Below are 25078 nucleotides of genomic sequence, written 5' to 3'. Positions count from 1 at the left end.
ATTTTATGACTAGGTGATAGACAGTCTATGTGCTCATTTATGTCCCCATCATTTAGTCTCAACGAGTGAGATCCAGAAGTAAGTATAACTGTAAAATTGAATTATTTCGAAATAAAACTTAAAATCATCTATTTCTAATATGTACGAAGAATCATCAAATATTTGAATATATAACATTATTCGAGAAAAAGATAAGCACTTTATCTTTACAAATTAAAAAAATAGACAATATAAAAATATTACAAGAAATAAACGCCATAAGATCGTAAAAAATACTTTATTCCACTAAATATATAAATAAAACACGATATAAACATTGTATATCGTTAGGGCGGCGCGCGGGCGCTTGAAATCAGCTCGTTCCTTTTGTACAGAGTCACTCCTTGTTTTTCTTTTGTTTCTTTTTCTTTTATCTCTCTTGTTTCTTTTGTTTCTCTTGTTTCTTCTCTTTTAACATGACGTGTTGCTATTCGAGTGGATACTGAGGTCTCGTCATGTTGTCTCACGACCACTGCTCGAGCGTCTGATGTATTTCTTTCTCTAGAAAGCAAGGATTCTGTTTATTACTACATTTTATTACATTTACGGTATATATTATTTTTTGGGCAAAATTGAAATTGTATGTTCACATGGTATTGGATTTTAAAGAGACTATAAAAATGACAGCATCAATCAAAACATCATTTGCACAAGTTTTTTTTTATTACAGTCGAGTTATGTTCAAGATACTTATATTGTATCTCATATCAAAATTTCATTAAAATTTATTCATTAGATATCACTTCATAGATTAAATTATACATTAACAATACATTACACAAAGTATTTAGCTAAAAAAATATTTAGCTAACTCACCTGCCGAATGCTACGAGTCGGTCAATATCGGGGTGTCGCTCAACTTGTCGGTCAACGTGTCTCTCTGCCAACCTTTCAATTTGCCGGTCAATCTGTCTATCGACATCAACATGTCGACCGGTTTGTCGGTCGACATCGACATGTCTAACAATTTGTCGGTCAATCTGCCTCTCTACATCGACATGTCGACCAGTTAGACGGTCAATTTGTTTATCAATATCAACATGTCTAACAATTTGTCGGTCAATCTGCCTATCATCAGTATGTCGGCTACTTCGGTCACGTAATGGTCGTGGCGGAGTAGCTGGTGGAGAAGAACTGTCAGCAGGTGATGGAGAAGCAGCTGAAGAACCGACAGCAGAATCGCGAAGAGCTGATGAAGAAGATGAAGAACGTCTCCTTGTTCTCACCATCGGGATGTGAAGGGAGGCTGTGATCACGCATTCATCCTCGGATATGTTGCAACCCTGGAATGGTGGAAAAAATAGTATTTGTTTACTGATTTATAATGAGTATGATCGATGGCGGCATTATTATCACTGATCAACTTATAATTTATATTTTTTTGAAAATAGTTTATAATGGATGGGCATCCATTATTAACTATTTCTAAATTTTAACCAGTTTTTCCGTTCCGTTCAGTCCCGCCACTCAACACGCAATGCCTTCATAATTCGGTGAGACGTGGAGGAATGATTCACGTCCTAATTGAAACCGAGTGTCTTTACACTAGTTTCCCAGATCCCCTACTTTGCTATGTGCCGGATACAGCGTGAAACTAAAAAGATATTTATTTTCTTGATTATAAAACTAACATGGTTTTTACGAAGTGTAATATATTTAATACCCGTACCAACCTCGTTATAGTCGCTGGCGGAGTCATTGGAGTCGGGCGCGGAGTCGCGCGGGGGGGAGCTCACCACGCCGCTGCTGGCGCGGTCCTCGCTGCTACGCACCCTGACGTAGTGGAAATATGTCCAATTTTACTACATTATATATGTAGGTGTTCTTATTAAATATATAAGTGTGGAAATTATATGGCTCAGTTTGTATAGAAAATTCTTAACATCGAACTGTATATAGCATTAAGTGATGTATGCAGAAGAAATCTATTGTTAAGTCTCTCCGTTGCTACTCACCGCCCAATTTTCGGTACATCGCGAGCTTTGTAGGACTCAAACTTTGTATTATAAAGATTTAAAATTGAAAGTAGCATAATTATTAATTATATTTAAAATAAAATATATATTTAAATAATATGTATTAAAAATTTTTTTATATCACCTATTTGCCTTCTTTTAATTCAGGCCCTACTTATTTATTTACTTAACTGAGCCATACATACCATATATATTAATAACCATATATATACTATCTACTACATTTTCAAAATAACTAATTAGCACGAGCATTTTAAAAATATTGATAATACAATACTAATAACGTCACGCCAACAAGATGTGGCGTAGCTCGTAGCTAGGGTATTTGCTGCCCGGTGCGGCTTAGGGGACTTGATGCCCCTTTCCTGTTGATGAGTTCTAAAAAAAAACAAAGTGATCGTCGACTTTGATGCCCCTTTCCTGTTGATGAGTTCTAAAAAAAAAACAAAGTGATCGTCGACTTTCATGCCCCTTTCCTGTTGATGAGTTCTAAAAAAAAACAAAGTGATCGTCGATTTTGATGCCCCTTTCCTTTTGATGCCCGATGCGGCTTAGAGGACTTGATGCCGTTTAAAATGGTCTAAGGTCTAAAAAACAAAGAAAAAACAAACTGATCGTCGACTTTGATGCCCCTTTTCCTTTTGATGCCCGGTGCGACCGCCCCGCTCGCACCCCCCTAGCTACGCCACTGAAGTTACATTACACGTACGTTACAGGCAAATAACTACTTCGATATGTTGTTGCGGGACTAATCATGCATTTATATAATTATCTAATCTAAACATACATATAAATAAAACTAAAATGTCTGTCCGTGATATCAAAATAGCCTCAGTTAGTTATTTATACGACACTAAGGGCCAGTTTCATACGTAAAATACAGGATGTGCTCTCATGCAAAAAAAAGCCAGGCAACATGTATGTACAGTATGGTTGACGAGTCGTGGCCTGCCTGAAGTCAGTCTATTTAAACACACCTTGCACATTGTAGATTCGGGATGTAAATAAATAACAGTAAGAAATATCTTATAATCAAATCGGTTCATGTACAGACAGTTAAGATCAGGGCGGCCACGACTCATCGACCGTACTATATGTTGTCATTTATCTTGCCTTGTAAGGAAAGTGATGGTTGAAGCGAGAGAAGCGGATGAGGTGTCCGAGGCGGCTCGAGAGCGACGCCCTCGGTCGATCCTATATAATATATGTTTTATTTATGAGTTTTATGATTTTGATAGGAAATTTTGTCTACGTACTAATACAGTACTTGTGCGTATAATGGTAGTTTATTTCTTTTTAAATGTAAAAGCGAACAAAGTGTCTGAGGTCGCAATCCTAATTACAATATGTTTAATTTATAAGCTTTTATGATATTTTATTTGCATTTATGTCTTGTATAATCCAATATTTATATGTTTAATGGGTGTTTATTTATGTTTAATTATGTGAAAGCGGATGAAATGTCCAAGGCCATCCGAGAGGGACGTCCTCCGCCGATTACATTAATATGTATTATGTATGTTTATTTATTAACTTTAGTTAATATTATTAAATATTGAGGTAAAGCACGGTGTTAAGTACCGCCACTCAACACAGAAATTCCCCGGAAAGTAAGAAACGGAAGTGTGTTATTGGGAACGAAGTATCTTAACACTAGATTCCCACACTACACTAGGTTCCCTGTGCATACCCTGCTATGTATGAGCTATAATAAACCCAAATATATTTGACACAAACAAACTTTTCTTTTTTGATTAAAGCAGATGTAAAGTAGCCGATGAGAGTTGCTTAACAAGTTAACGAAATCTTAACAATTAGTTTAGGTATATGTTTTTGTTATACTTGTGTAGGTAATTAAGTTTTATGCGAGGGTTAATGTATTTTAAAATATTAATATTCGTGTATATATAACAGCACATATACAATTGTCTAATATTTTAGTCATTCTTCTATATTCTTACTGAATTGGGATTTTTTATAGAGAACACTACTATTACTACAATTCATGATATCGGAAAATGTATTAATTATTCTCTACGCAAATATAATGGGTATATACATTGGTAGCAGCTCTAAATCACATAAATACATCTGCCTCTCACTCTCCATACAAATCTATTTGTATCTGCGTGTCCTCTATCTCACTCTGACATATATGAATATACACAACTAATAGTCCAACTCTTTCGCACTAGATATATATATGTGTATCTCCGTCTCTATCTCACCTGGAGGCGGGTGCGGTGTTGGCGGCGGCGTGCAGGAAGCTTTCTCGAGACCATAATCGCTTATTTTCTGAATTTGTGTTAGAACATTCTGATGCACATCTGTAATATTTTTATAGTTTCTTAATATTATTATTCTTTACGTAATATAATTCGTTCGTAGATTTGTTTATCAGGAGAATCTCGTACATTTTTACAGTAAAAAAGTTGTGGTTTTCTAATCATGGCTACAGAAATATTTAAGACTAGCGGACGCGCGCAGTTTCGCTTGCGTATTTAGGGGTAAATTCTAAAAAACCACGAAACATGTGTTCAATTAAATATTTTTAAGAGTCTAAATTTCAAATTTTATAAAAATCGCTGGCGATTTTTAAGATTTTTCCATACAAACTTTCAATCCCTTATCTGCGCCCTTAGGGGGTGAATTCTAGAAAACCATGAAACACATGTTCAATTAAAATTTTTTTAAGAGTCTAAATTTAAAATTTTATAATAATCGGTGGCGTTTTAAAGATTTTTCCATAAAAATTCCCTTATTTGCACCCTTAGGGGAAGAATTCTAGAAAACGATGAAACACGTGTTCAATTAAATACTTTTAAAAATCGAAATTTCAAATTTTATAAAAATTGGTGCTGATTTAATTTTTTTTCCATACAAACTTTCAACCCCTATCTCACCCCTTTAGGGTTAAAATTTTTCAAAATCCCTTCTTAGTGGATGTCCAGATTACAAAAGTAAATATCTGTCCAAATTTCACGTTTCTACGCACAGCGGTTACGGCTGTGCGTGCGTCTTACCTCAGTCAGTGAGGACAAGTCCTTTTATATATATAGAAGAAGATACATGCACATATTTAGTTTGTGATTTATCCTATACGGATAAGGTTACTTGTTTAACTGTCTCTATAACAATTATTTAATTTTTATGACAATAAAAAAAAATAAGTTGAATTTTCTTTCCACAACAACGTATTTTTAAAAATCCTATTATACCAAGCCCAAAAATCCAAAACTCAAGCCTAAAATTAATTAAAAATATTCTCAAGTGAAAATATTTTTTACAAAAGCAATGAAACAAACTCACTCAGCTCTTCTCAACAGCAAAGAGTCCAAGTGCGCAGGCGCGTTATGGGCCAGGTGTATGTACGCCTCGTGCAGCAGCTCCGCGGGCAGCGCCCACAGCTCCGTGTGCCGTTCCACTAGCTGACGCACTACGTTTATGACGTCTGCTCGCTCAGATAGTTGTTCAGCACTGAAAATAATATATTTTTTTTAGTTTCTGGCTGTATCCCGTAGGTTTCCTCTGTCGGGATACAGCACGAAGCTGAAAAAAACTTACCTAGCATTCTCATTTGGTTTATTTTTATGCAATATATTAGGTGCGAAAATAGTAGCCAAGTTCGCAGCGTCCATCTTGTTTCCCGGCTGTTGATCGTCTTCAGCGTGTTCTGCTAATTGTGATAAGAATGATAACAGAGCATTGAGTGTATCTCTGTGAGCCGCTGGTAGAAGTTGTACGATGAGACGTAGTGCTTCCCATTGGAGACGACGATTGCGGATTTCTGGAATTTGCACAATAATTGGAATTAGTGATGGAATTAACACTAAGAACGATGGGGAAAGGTTTTATTAAATAATATTTAAAAATAAATGAAAAAATATATATTTGAATTTTGAATTATTTAAATATATTGCTTTACAGTAAATTATGAGGAATATTTATTTGAAAGAAGGTTTTTACTCCTTATTTAATAGTAAGTGGTTATTCGTACACTTCGCTACTGTAGTATAATTTAGGACGCCGGCAACTGAATTTAATTATAAATTAATAGTTAATGAGATTTTGGTAGCTTTCTGTAAATTCAAATCAGGCAATATAAGCAAATCAAGCATCACTTACTTTGCGTATTCAAAAACGCTGGGTACAAGTCCCTGCACAGCAAAGGATCAGGCAAATCTCTTAGAAACTCCTTCAGCAATGTGGCAACATCGTGTGGACATACTGCTGAATCTAATGCTGCCTCCTGACCTCGCTCCCATTCCTCTCTGAGCTGAAAATGTATAATTTCAAATAAGCTTCTAAGCACAGAGAGTCTGACTGTAAACGTGATGCTTATGGGTTCGACTCCAACTGATTAGGATATGAATTGTTTATGTTTCCTCGCTCTGATAACACAAACAAGCGCGGTGTTGTCTTCCGCCACTCAATACGTGATGTCTCGGTAATTGGGCTATCTGGCTGTCCTGAAACTAAGTTTCTTCTGCTTACTCTCCTATATGCGACATATAATGTAAAGCTATAAATTAAACTTCTTAAATATTCGCTTAAATTATGCTGATATTTTTATGCAGTTAGAACTTTGCACCTAAATTTAGGATCAATGGTTATCGGTTTCTAAATGAAAAATAGAATAAAATTGTTTAACTATCCATTTTCAGTTACTCGTAAATGAGAGAACTTTGGACTTATTGCTGTAAGAGTACTTTCGAATTTACTTTAACACAACCCATAACAACAAATAGTGTTTAAGCTACTTTTCTATAAAGTATCTTCAATTTGGGTCAACGACGTGAATCGATAGCAACGGCCAATTCGTTAGAAAACATCTAATTCCGTCAGTCGATGTTTTATTCTTGCAGCGCGTGTACGAATCGGATCTGTAAACTCGCCTTGGCTAGATTTACTACTTTATTTTCTGTCATAGCAACCGCTTGTAATAAGTACTTTGTTTAATATTTACAAAATATAAGTCTGCATTTAAGTATTATTTTCAAAATTTACAAAGTTTTGGTATTTCTAAATTAATCACAATGCATTTAGGATTATATTGGCTTTTATTTATTAGTTTATACTTGACTAACCTGTCTAACCCTCTTCTTGGAGGACGACACTCTGAAAAGACCCAAGGTGCGAAGACCGTGCCGCCTTAAATGCGCCAAACACGCAGTCACTAGAGCTGGTACCCTTGGACCACCGCCGCCTTCTTCTAGTCCTGACCAGCCCCATTCGCCTGAGTCACAGGACTCACTCTGGAAATAAAAGAAATAGTGGTTTGTTATTTTTGTAATATATGTTATTGTTATATAACAAACGGAATCATTTTACTATTATTTTTCTGGTTTTACGCATTTTGCATTGGCATTTGAACTTACACATTGTATTTGGGGCGCGCTTTGTCTAGTCATATGACTATAATTTAATAGAGTTCTTCAATTATGGCGTTGGAGCTTGCCTTTCAGTTAAGAACAATAATTCATCCCACAATTATCTGGCTGTATGAAAAACACACGAAAAAGACTGATCGGGACAACAGTCACGCAATTTTTGGTATCATTATAATACGAACTTCAACTTCACTAAAGACGAGAGGTCGCACTGTCAAATAGTCATCAAAACTTATGTAGACCCAAGTTTCTAACACATCCTAATTCTATATACAAGTCCTAACTTTACAAACTCCAGCTTAACCAAAATATGTGGCTTAGTCGTTTCGTATAAGAACTATGCAAATGAACTTAATATCTATATATATAAAAGGACTTGTCCTCACTGACTGAGGTAAGACGCACGCACAGCCGTAACCGCTCATGGTAGAAACGTTAAATTTGGACAAAAGTTTACTTTCGTAATCTGGACATCCACTAAGAAGGGATTTTAAAAATTTTTAACCCTAAAGGGGTGAATTAGGGGTTCAAAGTTTGTATGGAAAAAAATTTAAATCGGCACCCATTTTTATAAAATTTGAAATTTAGATTTTTAAAAGTATTTAATTAAACACGTGTTTCATCGTTTTCTAGAAATCTCCCCCTAAGGGTGCAAATAAGGGGTTGAAAGTTTGTATAGGTTTTTTTTAAATTGTCACCAATTTTCATAAAATTTGAAAATCAGACTCTTAAACATATAAAATTAAACACATGTTTCATGGTTTTCTAGAATTCACCCCCTAAGGGTGCAAATAAGGGGTTGAAAGTTTGTATGGAAAAATCTTTAAATCGCCACCGATTTTTATAAAATTTGAAATTTAGACTCTTAAAAATATTTCATTGAATTACATGTTTCGTGGTTTATATGAATTCACCCCTAAATAAGCAAGCGAAGCTGCGCGCGTCCGCTAGTATTCAATAAATCTTCAAGTGACCATCATATTCACCAAGTTTATTTGGTGCAAACTAATCCTAAGTAATGGTTAAAAAAATCGAAGAAGCGTTTCGTAAAAAGGAAAATAGGCTAAGACTTTTCGGTGTATGTATTAATAATTAGGGAAGACAAGTAGGTAATCAATATTTTGATTGCAGTGACACAAAATGATAAGTTACCTACATATAATATATGGAATATGTTCGAATTCATAAATATTAAAACCTCAAACAGACTTTTTTTCCAATGCTTTCATCTTTAGATCAAAAGACTACTCGTTTCTCTAGATTTATCTAAAATATTCTGTTTCGAATTGAAAGATGCAACTCCATACCAAAGAATTGGACAGTTATGAAGATTTAAGTTTACGGTTATGACGAGTGATACTTTGGACGTCAGAGGAGCACTTACTCTGATTTGTAGGTAAACAAACGTAAAACTTCATCGCATATAAATCTCTCCTGTCAGGAGTTAGTTCGGTTGTTATTTTAAACTGCAACTATTATTATAATATTTACGTTAGATTTGATATTATTATAAAGTAGCTTTTGATTGAATATGTTCCTTGAATTTTTCTTGGTTGTGAATATGATTTTAAACGAGCAATTTTAGTGAATGTTTTTTAAAAGAATCCCACGTTTTTTGGAGAATGTTAGCTATTGCCTTTTATATAAGGATATTATATTCATTTGGCTGTCGTGGCGCAGCGGCAGAATGTCTGACCTTTGACGCGACTGTTGTCGGTCCTATTCTCACTCGGGGAAATGAATTATTTTCATTTCCTCGTTCCTAGACAAAGCGCGTTATAGAGTTCCGCCAATCAACACGCTATGTCTCAAAAATTGCGTTCTCATCCCAAAGCGTGATAGCCAGTTTGCGGAGAATATATATTTTTAATTTTTTTTAATCTCTCAAACAGCGAAAAAACGAAAAACGTCTATTGCTAAAACACTTCGGTATTCTCTGTCCATTTAAAATACATTTCATGTTAGCTTTTGGAGCCCAACATCGCCCTTGGTCTTATCAGACTGAGAAAACCAAATAAAAATTAAATTACTTATATTTTACAAAAATAAGTCATTTAATTTTTAACCTAAAAGTTCACGGACTTTTAAGGGTTCGACCACCAAGCAACACGGATATAGCCTGCGAAGTTGCTTATCTATTTCTGTTGGTATCGAGACGAGCGGGACGCGTCATACGATAAAATTATCGTGGCCTTAATGAAAGCAGCCGCTGTAAGGCCGCCCAGGTAACCAGATATGAGTGACGTCACCGTGACGCCGCACCACGTCAAATTTGACCTATTGGTCAGTTTGTCTGTTTTTTGTTTAATGACCTGACAGATGTTCGGCGTTTTGTTTAGAAACATATATTTCATTTGGTCGGTTTTTTTGTGTTGTATTTGTAGACGTAGCTAGAATTGCTAATTCTTAGAAGGTAATTGTATTTTAAACTTCTTTTTACTCGGAAAAAAAATAAAAATTAGTTTTTATTTTTAAAAAACTTTTGTAATATTGAAATCTAAATCAGTTTCGTCATTTATTTCATTGAGTGTTTTAATTTTTCGAACCCCATTACGTTCTAATATTTATACATTTTCTAAATAATAGCTGCAATTAAATTTTCCACTGATGACGCTATTATAGTTGAGGATAGCATGTCACATATCTTTGATAGCGAGACGCGCGTTTAATGACTTCTTTGAACGCTTAGATTTAACACTTACTTCCGTGTTCTTAAATTATGCATGACTTTGTATCATATGTTTATACTACAATAATATGTTTAATTCCGTCGTGACGTAGCAGTACAGTGTTTGACTGTAAGCATAGCGGTTGTGGTTTCGATTTTCACGGAGGAATGAATTCATTTTATTTCTCATTTCTCGCTCTGTTAACGAGATAAAGGGCGTGGTTTCGCCACCTAACACGCAATGTCCTGAAAATTGAACGAAAAGTGGGGGACGGACGGAAAATATGAACAATCTAGCATGTATGGATAAAGAAAGAAAAGAAAGAAAGAAAGAGAAAAAAAGTAAGTAACGTGGGCAAAGAAAATCTAGTGGTGAGTGCGAGTAATCCAAAAAAAATAAATGAAAATAAAGAAAAAAAAAACTTACATACAAGATATTTAAGCTTAAATCTTAATTTGTATAATTGTCCCCTTAAAAGCTAAATTATATAATCACCCATTTATTAACATGACAGAATAAATTGTCAAATCATTTTAGTGAAACATCCAAGTCCACACGACCACCACATGCCACGTCAATAGTTTCACAACCTGTCTGAAGCTGAAATCGCGTTCATAAATCAAAACTATCGAGCACTGACATCGGTTTGATGTATCGAGTAAACAAAACTCGATTCCTATGTCATACATATTAAGCATGTTAAAGACTCCCACGCACGTCTGGGATATCGTCTACTATATTTGTAATAATGTATATAATTTTTTTTAAATAATATTTTTGCTATATGGGTTTTTATGTTTCATTATTTAAAAAATAAATAAAAAATAAATTCAGATATGGGTATAAAGGACATAGTGTCAACACACTATGTTCTCTTATTTCCACCTAAATTTTGAAATAACTGGCAGAACTCTTTTGTCAGACGCGGCCCTACTGGGCCACAGTGAGGGTATATGTATTTAGTGTATCACAAACGTCTTCCGTGAATAGATAGTGTCTTAACACTAGGTTCCTTCTACCTACCTACTTGTTCCTACGGTGTGAAAAATTTCTTATACTCGTATATTCGTAGAGACGCAAAAATACAAACAGGTATAGGTTAACTTAAGGACGCATTAGTTCAATAAGGTTAAAAAATATACTCGTTAAACCGAACGGGAGAAAACAAGTCTATTTTTGTCATATTATTATTAACTTAAATTATTTTCAATGGATATTTGAAGCGACTAATGTCTAATATAGAAAGGCAATAAAATTGACAGCATTGAGATGAACTGGTTAATAGATATTAAATTAAGTTTACGTTTATTTTGGCGCAGATTATTTAATGTACGTATTACCACAGACGACGCGGTCGAGAATTCAAAGCCTATAAGCCAAGAGAATACTAGTTATTTATTCCTGGTTTTTCACTTAGACTTGAAATTTTAAATTTTACGTTTCTATCTTTGAAAACTAGGAAATTTTATACAAAATTTATATCCCATTTTACTCCCTTAAGAATAGATTTTTCAAAATTCATTTTTTAATGCTTAATAACGTTATACAATATATCAGCTAATTTAACCTAAAGTAACTTAAATTTTTGAATTCAGTTCAGCAGTGTTCAGTGGTTCATGTCGTGTGTTCTTACAATCATATATGCCTCTATCGAGTACACAAGTCAACAAGCAATTCCTCCAAAATTCGGGAACAGAAGTTTCGTTTTCGGAGTGTCTTAACACTAGGGTCCCAGATTTCCTCTGTCTACCTTACTATGTGCGGGATACATGGTGTAGCTATACAACAATTGTTGAAATATATAAAGATTTTACTTACTTATTGTGTAAAACACGTCAATACAATAATCGGGGACGAGCAGTAGCGATTCTTTAGTGTGCAATTGTTTATTTGTATAAAGCAATATATGATTGGTGCACACAGGCTTACAACCAGCATACCAACGAAATAGTATTTACGCTATAGAGTCGAATGTAAATCATGTTTATATAAATTCAATGTAATTTACGTTTTACGATGTATTCTGGTTCGTCATTAAGGGTGTTTCTTGAGGTAACATTGTGAATAGCGTTCACCCGCGGCTTCGCCCTCTTGGTTGAATGGAGAAATCTAGGAGTTGTGACTCGCGTATGACACATGACATATTCCAAGTGTCCGATCTGGCTCCGAACGCGGATACAATGGGTTGTATTGAAACAATTAACGTGATGTAATATAAAATAATCCCATACAATAGATATATTTCTTTGTCGTTTTTATAGGTAATGGTATGAAATCATTCGTTCGATTTGTCCAACTTAGTCGGAATTTTCATATTTAGCAAATTTCAATTGGAAATAATTTATATTTTTATGATATCAATGTCTTTCCGGTCTATATAGGCACATCTATTCTTAACATGCATCGATTTTAAACGAACGAAAATTAAAAAACAAAGTCGCTGTATAGGTACGGTACACACAGATTAGAGTCTCTCCTCCCACGCGTCAATAACGCGATGATATAAAGCAACTCTAAACATTTCCAACATTAACACAATAAAGATACGATCGGGTGTCGTCGAAATTCCTAAAACCATTTGTCCCAATGGTGGATAGGTCCAGGTGCAACCCGAACTAGTTGCGTGTCTTGGCTTGCATTAGGCAACTATTTCTGCACTTCGAATGCCGCATGCCAAATCGTTTCACCGACCAATCCAAGAAGATCTCTTATTTCTCTATCCACTTAGTTGAAGAGAGATATTCCTCAAGCCCTAGAGATCAAGTTAGACTGGCAGCTCACCAGACTAGTATTATGACGTTACAATAATTTATGTACAGTTTGCTATAATATCTGAAGTATCGAGATTATTATAAATATGTTTGTAATATTAAATATATTTGAGGTAATATATGAATAGCGAACGATTTACACACTGTTTACAGGAGTAGGGTAAATATAAAGGTCGCTTATATCATGGTACAAGACCGAAATAGAAAGGATTACTATTTTATTGATGCATTAGAAACGGAATTGTTACCATTGGAGCGTTTGGTTTACTTTTAAGTTTATAATTTACATATTTTTATAGATCAAATGGGAAGAAATGAAAATTGTAACTTCCTACGAATGGGGATCGAACCCACGACCGTTACGTTCTCCATTTTTTGTCCTCTAAATATTTATATGAATATTTTCTAGTTGCTACCCAATGCTTGGAAGAACGCATAGGTTTTATGTAGGAAATTATAAATATTTTCGTATAAAGGATTTTGAGTAGAAAAACATCAACAATATTTCTGTTTTAAATCAAATCATAATAATTTCAAAGTCTTACCAATAAAATAGAATGCGAACAAAACAAAAATAGTGAGTATCCCTTGAACCATTTGACTTTCCACATAAAATATTTAATATAAACAATAGTGTAAATAGGTACTAATCATTCCTTCTGCTTCTATATATTTCCCTGCTCTGACAGACAAACAAACGCGACGTTAAATTCCGCCACTCAACCCGCAATGACTCTAAAATTCGGTGGTGCGTGGGGAACGGAGTGTCCTAACACTAGATTCTCTCACTACTATGTGGGAAAAAACGTAAATCTGTTTAAATATTATTTTATTGTTACTTTTACCGCATCCATGCTAATATAAGTATCAATAAAAATAGGATAGCTCTGTGCTATTTCTATTTTTGCTCTACTATTCTGGGTATTTATGTAGTTTATGTGTTTAGGTGTTGTACAGTCCAATCGATGAAAGAAGAAACGCACAAGGTTTTTAGAGTATAGCTTTTACGACTGTTGAAACAGCTTAATTATTTTAATTTGACAAAATATTATTCTTTTTTTACGTATTTACGTATTTTACGTTTTCACTTTTTAAGGCAGGCAGTAAGACACTGACTTTTGTTTCATAATTATTATTTTAAGCCACAAAGTAATTCAGGTCGTCGTGGCAAAGAGGCACAAGCGTGCGATTGTAACCCCGTCGGTTATGGGTTCGACTCCCATTTGGGGTCATGATCTTTTTCATTTCCTGTTACTACAAACATTTTATAATTTGAAATAGCTGAATTATATAAGAAAATTAAGCGGAAATCATGTACATTTTCACTTTTTAAGTTTTATCCATAACTAGCGTTCCGCCCGCGGCTTCACCCTCGAAATCATGAAAACACAGGTTACATTGTGCTAGGTACTGCCCTACGAAGGCCTCATAAAAAGAAAAGAAAATAAAAATTGTTTTTTAAAATAATATTATTTATTTATAACAAGAAAAACTATTTAAAAGTATTTTACTACAGAGAAATGTAAAAATGTAAATAAATTCTCTATAATACACATTTCACACTCTTATTTTAAACACGTCACGTGTGAAGTAATCTAAACAATCAAAGGGGCTTACATCATCAATCTAAATTCTAAACGGGATTTCCCCGTATTCGCAGATGTTTAACTTTTATAAATTTTCTTTTTTTCTTTATAGTATACTAGTGTTCGGCACACGGCTTCGCCCGCTTGGTGTATACTACTTTTGTACTATACCTAAGTGTAACTGTATGGAACTAACGTATTACAGTAACAGTATATATTATCCAGCATTTATAAGCTTCAGATTTTTGTAGAAATAATAAGGTCATTTAAAAAAAAATAAACTAGAAAACTATATTATATATGTATATTGCCAAAACTAAAACAAAAACTAAAAACCAAAAATAATATTCTATTTCGAAGTAAAATAATTAAAGCATAACTTACGAAATTATTGATTGATTTATACTATACCTATTTAGTTATAATTTACTACCATATATATATTAATTATCATTTTTATTTATCTTTTATTTGGTAACTTAGCTCGTACTGTTTAAAATCTGTTACTATATGATATTAATTTGCTAATTAATTTGAACTTAAAATTTGGTATATTTACAAATTTTTTATGAGTGCAATTTATTGCCTATATTATATTTGCCTAGGTATAAAAAGAAATAAAATATTGATAAAACAATAAAATAATAAGCACACAAACTTACATCATCGCCCTTTTCCAAAGCTCCCAGCGACGCCAGTGAAGCTCTGGAGCCACCGTGTTTGCGTAGAGCTCGCTCCATCTCCACGCATTGCGATAGTGGCATGCCGAACACACTCCCCGTTGACTCTGTAAAATAATTTATTTATTACTTATAATCTTTTCCTTGCTTTGGTAATAAGACAGAGCGAGGTTACGAGGTTAGGTTAGGCTACAGTTTTTAATATAAAATAACACTAAGCGCTATAGAAGCAATTTAACTATCATCTACTCAGAGTTTATAAATGATAGTACAAAGGCCGCGCTATTTGCGGTACTCGGGAACAATAGGGTAATGTGGTGGCGCCTACTTGGAAACTATTTGTATATAAAACAAACGTGTCTTTATATTGAGATCCTATTAATAGCATAATAATTTAGTATATGACGTAATAAATACGAAGAGTATGTTTTGTTGAACGCGTTTATCTTAGGAACTACTATCTTGATTTGAAAAAATACTTTATGTCAGTCATGACTCAGGGGCACAAGAGTGCGACTGTAAGCTCGACATGTTGTAGGGTCGATTTCCACTCAAGGAATGAAATGAAATATTTAATATTTTTATTTCCTCCGCTTCCGCTCTAGTAAGGAGGCAAAGCGCAGTGTTGGGTTCTGCCACTGAGCACGCAATGGGTCCAGAATTCGGAGGAAAGTGGGAAAATAAGGACGTAATGAAATTGTTATGCCAAATATTTAGTTCAATAGTTCGTAATCATGGGCATCGTAGCATATGATCTTTTTGTGTAATGTCTTTAAGCTTACTTTTTTTCCCTAAAATTCTGGGGTGGGCACCACACTATTCTGTGAAGGGCACCCGTACTCACCAGTAATTCCTACACCTATATAGCCCATCAACAATAAAATTACAAGCGATTAAAACAAATACTGAGAAACCACCCGCAAATACGCAACTAACCCGAAACACTTTGACTCATTTGACATGTACGACCCAAATTTTTGGGTGCGATAAGGAAAAAAAGTTTAAATGTAACACTTTCATAACGTGTTAAAGGGGAATTGGCACGCGCTCAACGTAAACAACGATCACGCGAAGTTATAAAGAAGTGAAATAATGTATACATTGTGCGTACAAGGTCTAGCAGAGTTTGTTAGACGTTTGACAAAACGTTGGATGGAGATGAAAGGTGCTGCGTTTGAATATATTTTAGAGAAAATATGATAGAATTAATTAAAAATAATATTATTGTTATAAATATTTTTTCTTGAGACCGTCGTAGCCCAGTGGCACAGCGTCTGACTTTAAATGCAACGGTTGCTTCGTTGCACTCGAGGGGAGATTTTTTTTGTTCATTTTCTAGCTCTGGCAACAAAACAAAGCGCGGCGTTGAGCCCCGATTCTCAACATGTAAAGCCTCGATAATTGGACGATTCGTGGGGAATGGAGAGCCTTAACACTAGGTTTACTTTGCCTATGTCGTTATAAAATGCAGGTGCCAACAGTTATATGTATTTATGAAAGTTGTAATAATATAACATTTTTTGTAATGGATGGTTATCTAAGTTAATTTTAAATAAAACTCTTTCTCCGGACTTATTGTGTATATTAAATACTTTTCTGGAAACACGACGCGACGTTTCTTAAACTTTCGAGTAGCAATTAATCCGGTCAAAGAGTTTCATTTAAAAAATGTAATAATCAGGAAAAGCAAGGATCTTAATATTTAACTTCATTTTTTATCCTCAAAATACAATATAAAACATAAAAATTTCAAAATTCCAACTTTGGTTTTTAATTTTCGATTAAAATTATTACACTTTGCACATCATAATAACGTCCACACTTCGCAGTGTCATCAAAAATAACAAGCTGTATCGATAATTATTATACAGATGCCCCAGAATTTTAAATGCCCCGAATTTTAAATATTTTAAAATCTTACTGAAATTACGTGAGTAATAGCATCGGACTGTAAGCACGATAGCTTTGAGTTCGATTCCCGCTCAACGGAATAATCATATTTATATTATTTTCGTATCTCTTTCGATTCGTTTCGCCATTTAACACGTAATGTCTCGCATATTTATCGCGTAATTGACGCAAGTTTTCTAGTATAGCAGGGCACTAAGCGGTAAGAACCTTCCTTTAGCCACAAATTAATCCGTGCCAATATGAAATAACTAATTATGAAATTAAAGCAATAATTTTAAATAAATAATATAAATAATTGTTTTTATTTTAAATCTCTCATACATTTTAGGGTAGACTGAAAGAATCCATAATCTAATTTCCCAAGAGTGTACATTGTGCATACATAGTTACCATATCTCAATTTGTACTTATATGACAAATAGATATCACCTGTCTCACTACAAGCTCAACACCGAGCTTTGTCTAATTACCAAAGCGAAAAAATTAAAAGAATTCATTGCCTCAAGCGGGAATAGAACCCACAACCGTTGCAGTTACAGACGGACGACGACTACGCCTACAAAAAACCAATATTTCATGAAACAAAAAACCAAAGCAAAATGTGACTGACGCAACCAGAACAATATACGGAGGTGATGACAGACAATCCTCAAGAATTAGCTATATATAGCCGCGTACGCCGGCGCCTACACTATTTTAAATATCCACGCTTTCTGAATTCCCACGGGTTTAGTCAGTATTGATTTTACGATGGGATGGTCAACGACATCGATAGATGTGCACCGGTGGTTACCTAGTGATGCTAGTGAGGCTATCTGTTGGGTCTGTGCTCTTGAATGTTCAACATAATTTTATAGTAGACATTCCATCTCATAGAATTCTCTAAAACTATCATTCCATACTTTTCGGAAAAAAACATCAAAATATAAAACAACAATCGTTTCAAAGAACGTTTAGTTTTAACAATAATTTTCATAGGCTATAACGAAGAAGAATTATACATATAAAATAAATCACATATCAGTCGATTTGCAAAATCACCTGCCACGTTTTGCCTCAGATATAAAATAAAATTGAAGTTATATTACTAGTATATACACTAAATTTAACACACAGGCGTATAGTAAATCAGTTTGATATATTCATTAGCCGCACTGTCTAGTGTGCGCTTTATTGGCTTCTAAACGTATTTTTTTATGTATCTGGTGCGCAAGCGCCGACCGGGACTGATATCCTGGATATTGTTAGTTTTGATTTTTATTTTTCTTGCACTTTTATTTGGTTTTATACTAACAACTATTCTTAGTTTAGCAGTACAGTATATTTTTAATTTATAAAAAAAAACGTTTAAAACGGCAAGTAGTCAAAAGTAATACTGATAAATATATGAGAACAGGCAGTAAAAAGAGAAAACAATACCGTGGACACTACGCTGTGCTTGATGATATAATGGAACGATTCATTATTAACACAAACTACACATCAGATGAGACTGAAAATTACCAGGATACAATATCCGACGTAGAAAAATATATTATAACTAGCGGACGCGCGCAGCTTCGCTTGCGTAATTAGGGGTGAATTCTAATAAACCACGAAACATGTGTTCAATTAAATATTTTTAAGAGTCTAAATTTCAAATTTTATAATAATCGGTGCCGTTTTAAAGATTTTTCCATACAAACTTTCAGCCCCTTATTTGCATCTTTAGGGGAAGAATTCTAGAAAACCATGAAACATGTGTTCAATTAAATACTTTTAAGAGTCTGAATGTCAAATTTTATACAAATTGGTGCCGATTTAAAAAAAAATCTATACAAACTTTCAACCCCTTATTTACACCCTTAGGGGGAGAATTCTAGAAAACGATGAAACACGTGTTCAATTAAATACTTTTAAAAATCTAAATTTCAAATTTTATAAAAATCGGTGCCGATTTAATTTTTTTTCCATACAAACTTTGAACCCCTATTTCACCACTTTAGGGTAAAAATTTTTCAAAATCCCTTCTTAGTGGATGTCCAGATTACGAAAGTAAACATCTGTCCAAATTCCAGGTTTCTACCATAAGCGGTTACGGCTGTGCGTGCGTCTTACCTCAGTCAGTGAGGACAAGTCCTTTTATATATATAGATTTTATTGTTTAAATATTTTTAGTGATCTCTTAATAATATATTTTATTTTCAAACGTTATTTCTGTCTCTATTTTTTAAGACACACAAATGCACAGATTGCTTAAGATTCGCGAACTGTAACTTACTTTAAACTAATAAAAATATATTCTAATCAATAATCATTTTATTTAAAACTCGTTTTAAGTACACGTTTCTCATATAAAACAAGACAATCGGCATTGAACCCGACACTACTATATTACGATATTGGCAGACGTATTATTCATCCATTTGACTGTTTATTTGGTGGTTAGTTATTGATACGTTGACAATATGCCAAAAGCTTACAAATATTTACGTACTACTAAATTGTTATGTTATATCGAACTAATATTTCGCGTCACCTCGCCACTGTACTGCTTTTGATATCGGTATAAAATATATATTTTAAAATATATTAAGAAAATTATATATTTTTGTATAATATGTTAAAATACAACTTTTATACCATTGTTTATTTTTTATAACAAACATAATAAGACGTAAAACAATTTCCTTATATGGTATACAATAGTCGTACTCGTAGAAGTGCTACGAGCGACCGCTACGACTACATATGTAGCTTCTACGACATAGAAAACATATTACCTTTTTCCTTATCGCCGTCCTTGGCACGGCTCTGATCAAAGAAGCCAGTGGTGAGCGCCTTCCTTTTGAGCAAGTACGCCCGCCTCTTTGGCTTCGTCGCGACTGCTGCAGCATTGTCTGTGTTAAATAAATTAAACATTATAAATCTGAGTAAATCAGCTACACGCTGTATCCCGATCATAGCATGATAGAGGGAACCTAAGTAAGGAACGGTAGTGTCTTAATGGGAACGGAGTGTGTTAAATAATACTAGGTTGCCGGGTCCCCTTTGTCTATCCTGAAATGTGTGGAATACAGAGCGAAGTTAAAAACAAAGGACTGGACTTTATGACGTAAACAGTTTTTTTGTTATTTCCTTAAAATTTCGAGGAATATTCATTTATGTTTTCCTATACTTCCTAACCTATCTTCGAGCACATGTGTCCATGTCCTTAGTAAATTGAAAAATGTAATTAAGAGCAAACGCAAAATTTCATAGTATAATTTAAATTGTTCAGACTTGCGAGCATTTACACATGTATACACTAAAATTATAATATAGTGGCACATCTGACTGTAAATTCAATGGTTGTGCAATCGATTCCCACTCGGTAGATGAATTATAATCATTTCTTCGCTCTGGCAACCAAACAGGTGTTGAGTTTTCTCAATACGCAAAGTCTTGAAAATAGTCCAAAATTGGGGAACGGAGTGTCGCAACACTAGGTTCACTCTGCCTATGTATCCCGCATGTTGCTACATGCGCTACAGTTTGTAGCTATTAAAAATATAACATCTTATATTTGTGAACCCACGATCATTCTCTTCTAAATTGTCACGTCTTAAGAATGTTTCTTGGCTAATTTCAATATGTTTGTTTTCATATTAATTAAAGCGATCAAAATTCCACTCGTCTCACGCAGAGTGCAAAAAGTCGCCAAGATTGCATCAAAACAAGTGTCGGGTTGCAGCAGTAGGGGTCGTCGAGCTCACCTTACATGTTGTTTACCGATGGAAAATTTACTGTATTTTTTACTATTGAGTTTCTTTTGAGATCACCGTGGCGCAGCAGCACAGCGTTTGACTATAAACGCAACGGTTTTGAGTTCGATTCTCATCAGGGGTAATGACTTATTTTCATTTCCTCGAGTTCGAGTTTCGAGAGCTCGGGAGGCTCGAAAACTGAGCAGAAATCTGATATTAGCTTGATAGTTGTGGGCTTGATTCGTATTCGAGGTACCACCAAGTAAAGAAAATTTGATGAAAAGAAATTATTTATATCAAAAACGTGTTAATTGTCAAAATAAACAGATTCACTCTAGCCGGAAATATTTTGGACCAATTCAGATCAGTTTTTCTTTTGAAATTCACAATTTTCCGTTATATAACTTTATAGCTACACAAGACTCATACTAAAACTTGTCAAACATATTAAACTTTAATACATTATTAAATAATACAAAACACGATTATATCAGTGTCAGAATAGACATATTTATAGTACCATTTAGACATATAGTATAATTTACTATATGTCTAAATTATACAGACATTGTATAATTAAGACACTACGTATAGCCGCTATACTGTGTGATAGGGCTAATAAATAACATGATACTGTTAAATTTTTATCTCTTACCAACAATTACAATATTCTTTCTTTTACACGAAATCTAATTTTAATTTCGAACAACATACAAAAAAGCGATCTATTTGTGAAAGAATTTATATTGAAAATTCACGCCGTGAACACAGCGAGCGTTGGTGTCAACAATGATTGTCACCTGGGCTAGATATTTTAAATGCTTAATAACGTGAAACACTTTGATGAATAAGCTGGGTATACAATTTGAAAAGAAACAAGAAAAAAAATATTAGGAAGAATCATGATTTCTGAATGCTGAAGCGATCTGAAATAACGTCTGCCAATAAACAGGATGGTTCTGTGTTCGATTTCCACACAGGGTCATTATTGTTATTTCCTCGCTACAGCCAAAGAGGCGAAAAATTGGTGAACGGAGTGTCTTAAGCTTAACAATTTGTTTCCTGAAGCTAAAAAAAGGAAACACTAAAAAGATTTAGATTAAATTTGTCACCCAAAATTTTACACACACAAAGATACACGATATTCAAAAATAATAAATGCCACCAACAAAATTCACGAGCAGAGCCGGAGCTAGTATAAAATAATTTTATCACCACGTAAACAAACGCCGCGCTTGAAGCGTTGCGTCCGCAGAGATTTACAGTGACAGCGCTAAGAGCATTGTGACACGAAATAATAAGAAACGTTAAAATAGAATGGAAATAAATAGAAAATCGCTAAAGTTTAATTTATAATGATTTATGTTGTCTTCTTTTGAAATTTAGTAAAAGTAAAAATAGATTTTTCTGTAACAGATTCTAGTACCTACATTGTTTCATCGTGTTATTGTGGGATCAACTCGGTAAGAGCGATAATTCTCATGTTATTATTGAATTTAGTATATAATATTTAATATTTGATTTATTGTAATAGATTATAGAAAATCATGATTTGTTATGCAGATACTTGTGTCTACACTCTACATGATAATATATTATTATTATATTTAAAGCTCCTGAGAAGTCAAGGCTTAAAGGCCATCCCACGATCGTTTATATAAAGTTACCAAGGCAGATAGCAAGCCTGAACAATATGAAATAAAGAACTAAAATTATTAAGAATAATTGTGATAATTGCAGATTCGAACGAATGTGCTGTGTTATGTGATGTCTAAGCAGTTATATCCCAAAATAAATGGAATATGCAAAAAGTAATGATGGCAGAATATTGGTTATCTTTACGTATATAAATCATTTAATTTAATTAAACATTACCGAAAAAAAAATAATATCGTGGCCTCATTGTAAGATAGTAAGATATTACTATCTATACTAATATATAAAGCTGAACAGTTTGTTTGGTTGAAGATGGTAATCTCAAAAATTACTGTTTCGCTGCAAAATTCCTTTTTTTCTAGATAGTCCATTTACAAAAGAGAGCTATATAATACTTTACCAGTTAGAGTAGGTACGCGGGCACTTCATTTCACTAGTCGGGGGTGGTCACAGGTAAAATCCTTCATATTTCATAGAATATTGTTCACAAAGTGTCAATGGTCACCTGACTGAAATTTGTTTAAAAATACAAAAATAAGTAGCATTAATTAATTTACAAAACCCTGCTCCGGACGTAACACCCACTTGGGGCGTGAAGCTCCGCATCCTCTATCATATATGATTTAAATTAATTATTCTATTTTTATATTGTAGCTTTTTATAAGATCTTTCTTTTTAAGCTGGCAGTGAAATCATTGATTGAGTATTTACAAGTGAAATGACAAGAATCTAACTCTGTTTAATCAAATCATGTAAATTATTGTGATCTATACTAATATAATAAAGCTGAACGTTTTTTTCGTTGAGCTCGCTCATCCCAGGGGTTCAAGTTGAAATAGAAAAAAATTGTGTTGGATAGTCAATTCATAGAGTAACCTCGAGCTAATGGAGTGACGAACTCAACAAACAATTGCTACTTTGAAATATATTTAAATATGATGGCAAATCTGGGGGGAAGGTGATTGTGGGTTCTATCGCGGAAGAACATTTTAATATAAAGTACATAACATTTTAACATAATCTAATCTACAAATAATAAAATCTAACGAAATAAAATAACAACTTGTTGACAAACACAAAAAAAAAGAAATTCTGTCATCTCACATCTCACTATGATTTAATTTTACACATCTCCTTTGGACAGCCGACAGCTGGACCGCGCGGCAATCTAGACCGATAGCAGCGCAGGCGGGCGAAGTAATCAGTCTTTATAAAAATATCAGCCACTAAACATTATATGAATCACTCGTGATGGCACGAGAAGCTTTTATATACATACATCTGTTTATAAATTATTACCTATACTTATATATTTTATGTTGGGAATAGATGGAGTGACTCAACACTATGTTTTTTATTTGACCGGTCGTTGATGAATCATTTGACCAACGGTAGTTAATAGAAATGTGTATATTCTAAAAAGCTAAGCTAAGTTTCGCTTTTTTCGCATTGCAGAAATCCGAATTCGAGACATTGTGTGTTGAGGTGAAGGTCAAAGCGGGGAATTAAAAATAAATATAATCATTACCCGGATGGGGAACGAACCCACAACCGCTACGTTTACAGTCATATGCTGTTCCATTGCGTCACGTGTGCTTCAATATATAGTGAAATATTTATTCTTATACGTATTAAAAGGTAACTTTTATTCAGCAGAGGCTAGGTAAGTAGGCAAAGGGCTATCTAGAGTCAGAATATCAGAGGAAACGGGAAACAGAGAGTCTTGACGCTAGGTTTGCGGGAAAAATCGTGAAGCTGCTTTTTTAATTGAATGTTTCTAGGTAATAACAGTAATCACCACCTCAATTATTTGTAAAAGCAAGTGTCGCAAGTGCTTTTAAGATAACGAGTTAACGACACGACGGTATGCGCTATATTTAGAATAAACGCGATTTATCGCGCGGATTCCGATACAACGAAAGACGATCTATACAATGCACTGAAAGTATGCAAAAGTCAAAACTATTTTGAATGGATAAATTGTTTGTGGAGATAGAAAAATATAAGAAAATGCAGAAGGAAACAGTTAATATACTCCGTTGCCGATTTTCCGCCCAATATTTGAAACAATGCATTTTGAGCATCGGCATTCAACGCCGCACTTTTACTACCAGAACGTGGAAATAAAAATAAATATAATCGAGTGGGAATCGTGAAAAAAAATCGATGCCACAATAGTCGCGTTTATAGTCGTATCTCCAACATCAGTGTAATGAATTATTTTCATTTTCTTGTTTTCCAAAATGAAAGTGGGTAGCGAAGAGACGTAAGCTTAATACTAGATTCCCTCTGCCTATCCTGCTTTATGCGGGTATAGCGTGAAGATCAAAATTTTTTAAAAATAATTTATTCTTATCGATGTAATAATTTAGAAAACTTAAACTTATTATGCAAGACTTTCATCACTCCTTTGTTATGTTTGATCTGATCTCTTGATCTTGGAGATATGTTGATCTCGATTTATGAGAAATATAAATAATGTTGGGAAGCATTTTTACGATTTTCTTGGTTTTAGTTGTGTTATGTTGTTATAGATTAATTTAATTCTAAAAAGGAAGTAAATTTATAATATAATAAGTTTTAATAACTGGCTACCTGTGCTTGAAAGGTATCTAAAAAAAGGGGAGAACGGAAGTGCCTTATTTGGGACGAAGTGTCGTAACAAGTTTGCCAGG

The 25078-nt window shown here is 34.0% G+C and overlaps 1 protein-coding gene across 2 annotated transcripts in view; it reads right to left on the bottom strand.

Annotated features, from left to right (window-relative positions):
• Positions 1-258: 258 nt before the first annotated feature.
• Positions 259-25078, bottom strand: part of RhoGAP102A (Rho GTPase activating protein at 102A) — a 37944-nt gene continuing 13124 nt past the window's right edge. Inside the window, exons 3-13 of one of the 2 annotated variants that reach the window (XM_085196430.1) lie at positions 19785-19901; positions 15094-15218; positions 7103-7270; positions 6141-6291; positions 5580-5802; positions 5325-5492; positions 4244-4342; positions 3129-3209; positions 1713-1812; positions 856-1322; positions 259-540 (exon numbers count right to left, since the gene is read on the bottom strand). In XM_085196430.1, the coding sequence (XP_085052556.1) occupies positions 327-540; positions 856-1322; positions 1713-1812; positions 3129-3209; positions 4244-4342; positions 5325-5492; positions 5580-5802; positions 6141-6291; positions 7103-7270; positions 15094-15218; positions 19785-19901 (1913 nt within the window). In that variant the 3' untranslated portion in view covers positions 259-326. The remainder of the gene's footprint in view (positions 541-855; positions 1323-1712; positions 1813-3128; positions 3210-4243; positions 4343-5324; positions 5493-5579; positions 5803-6140; positions 6292-7102; positions 7271-15093; positions 15219-19784; positions 19902-25078) is intronic. The other variant, XM_085196429.1, reaches the window with a different exon arrangement.

This window comes from Heliconius melpomene, chromosome 13 (genome assembly GCF_056956725.1).
Source record: "Heliconius melpomene rosina isolate 202511_hmr_F chromosome 13, ASM5695672v1, whole genome shotgun sequence".
Classification (NCBI taxonomy): Eukaryota; Metazoa; Arthropoda; class Insecta; order Lepidoptera; family Nymphalidae; genus Heliconius; species Heliconius melpomene.
This window is presented reverse-complemented; position numbering and strand designations above follow the sequence as displayed.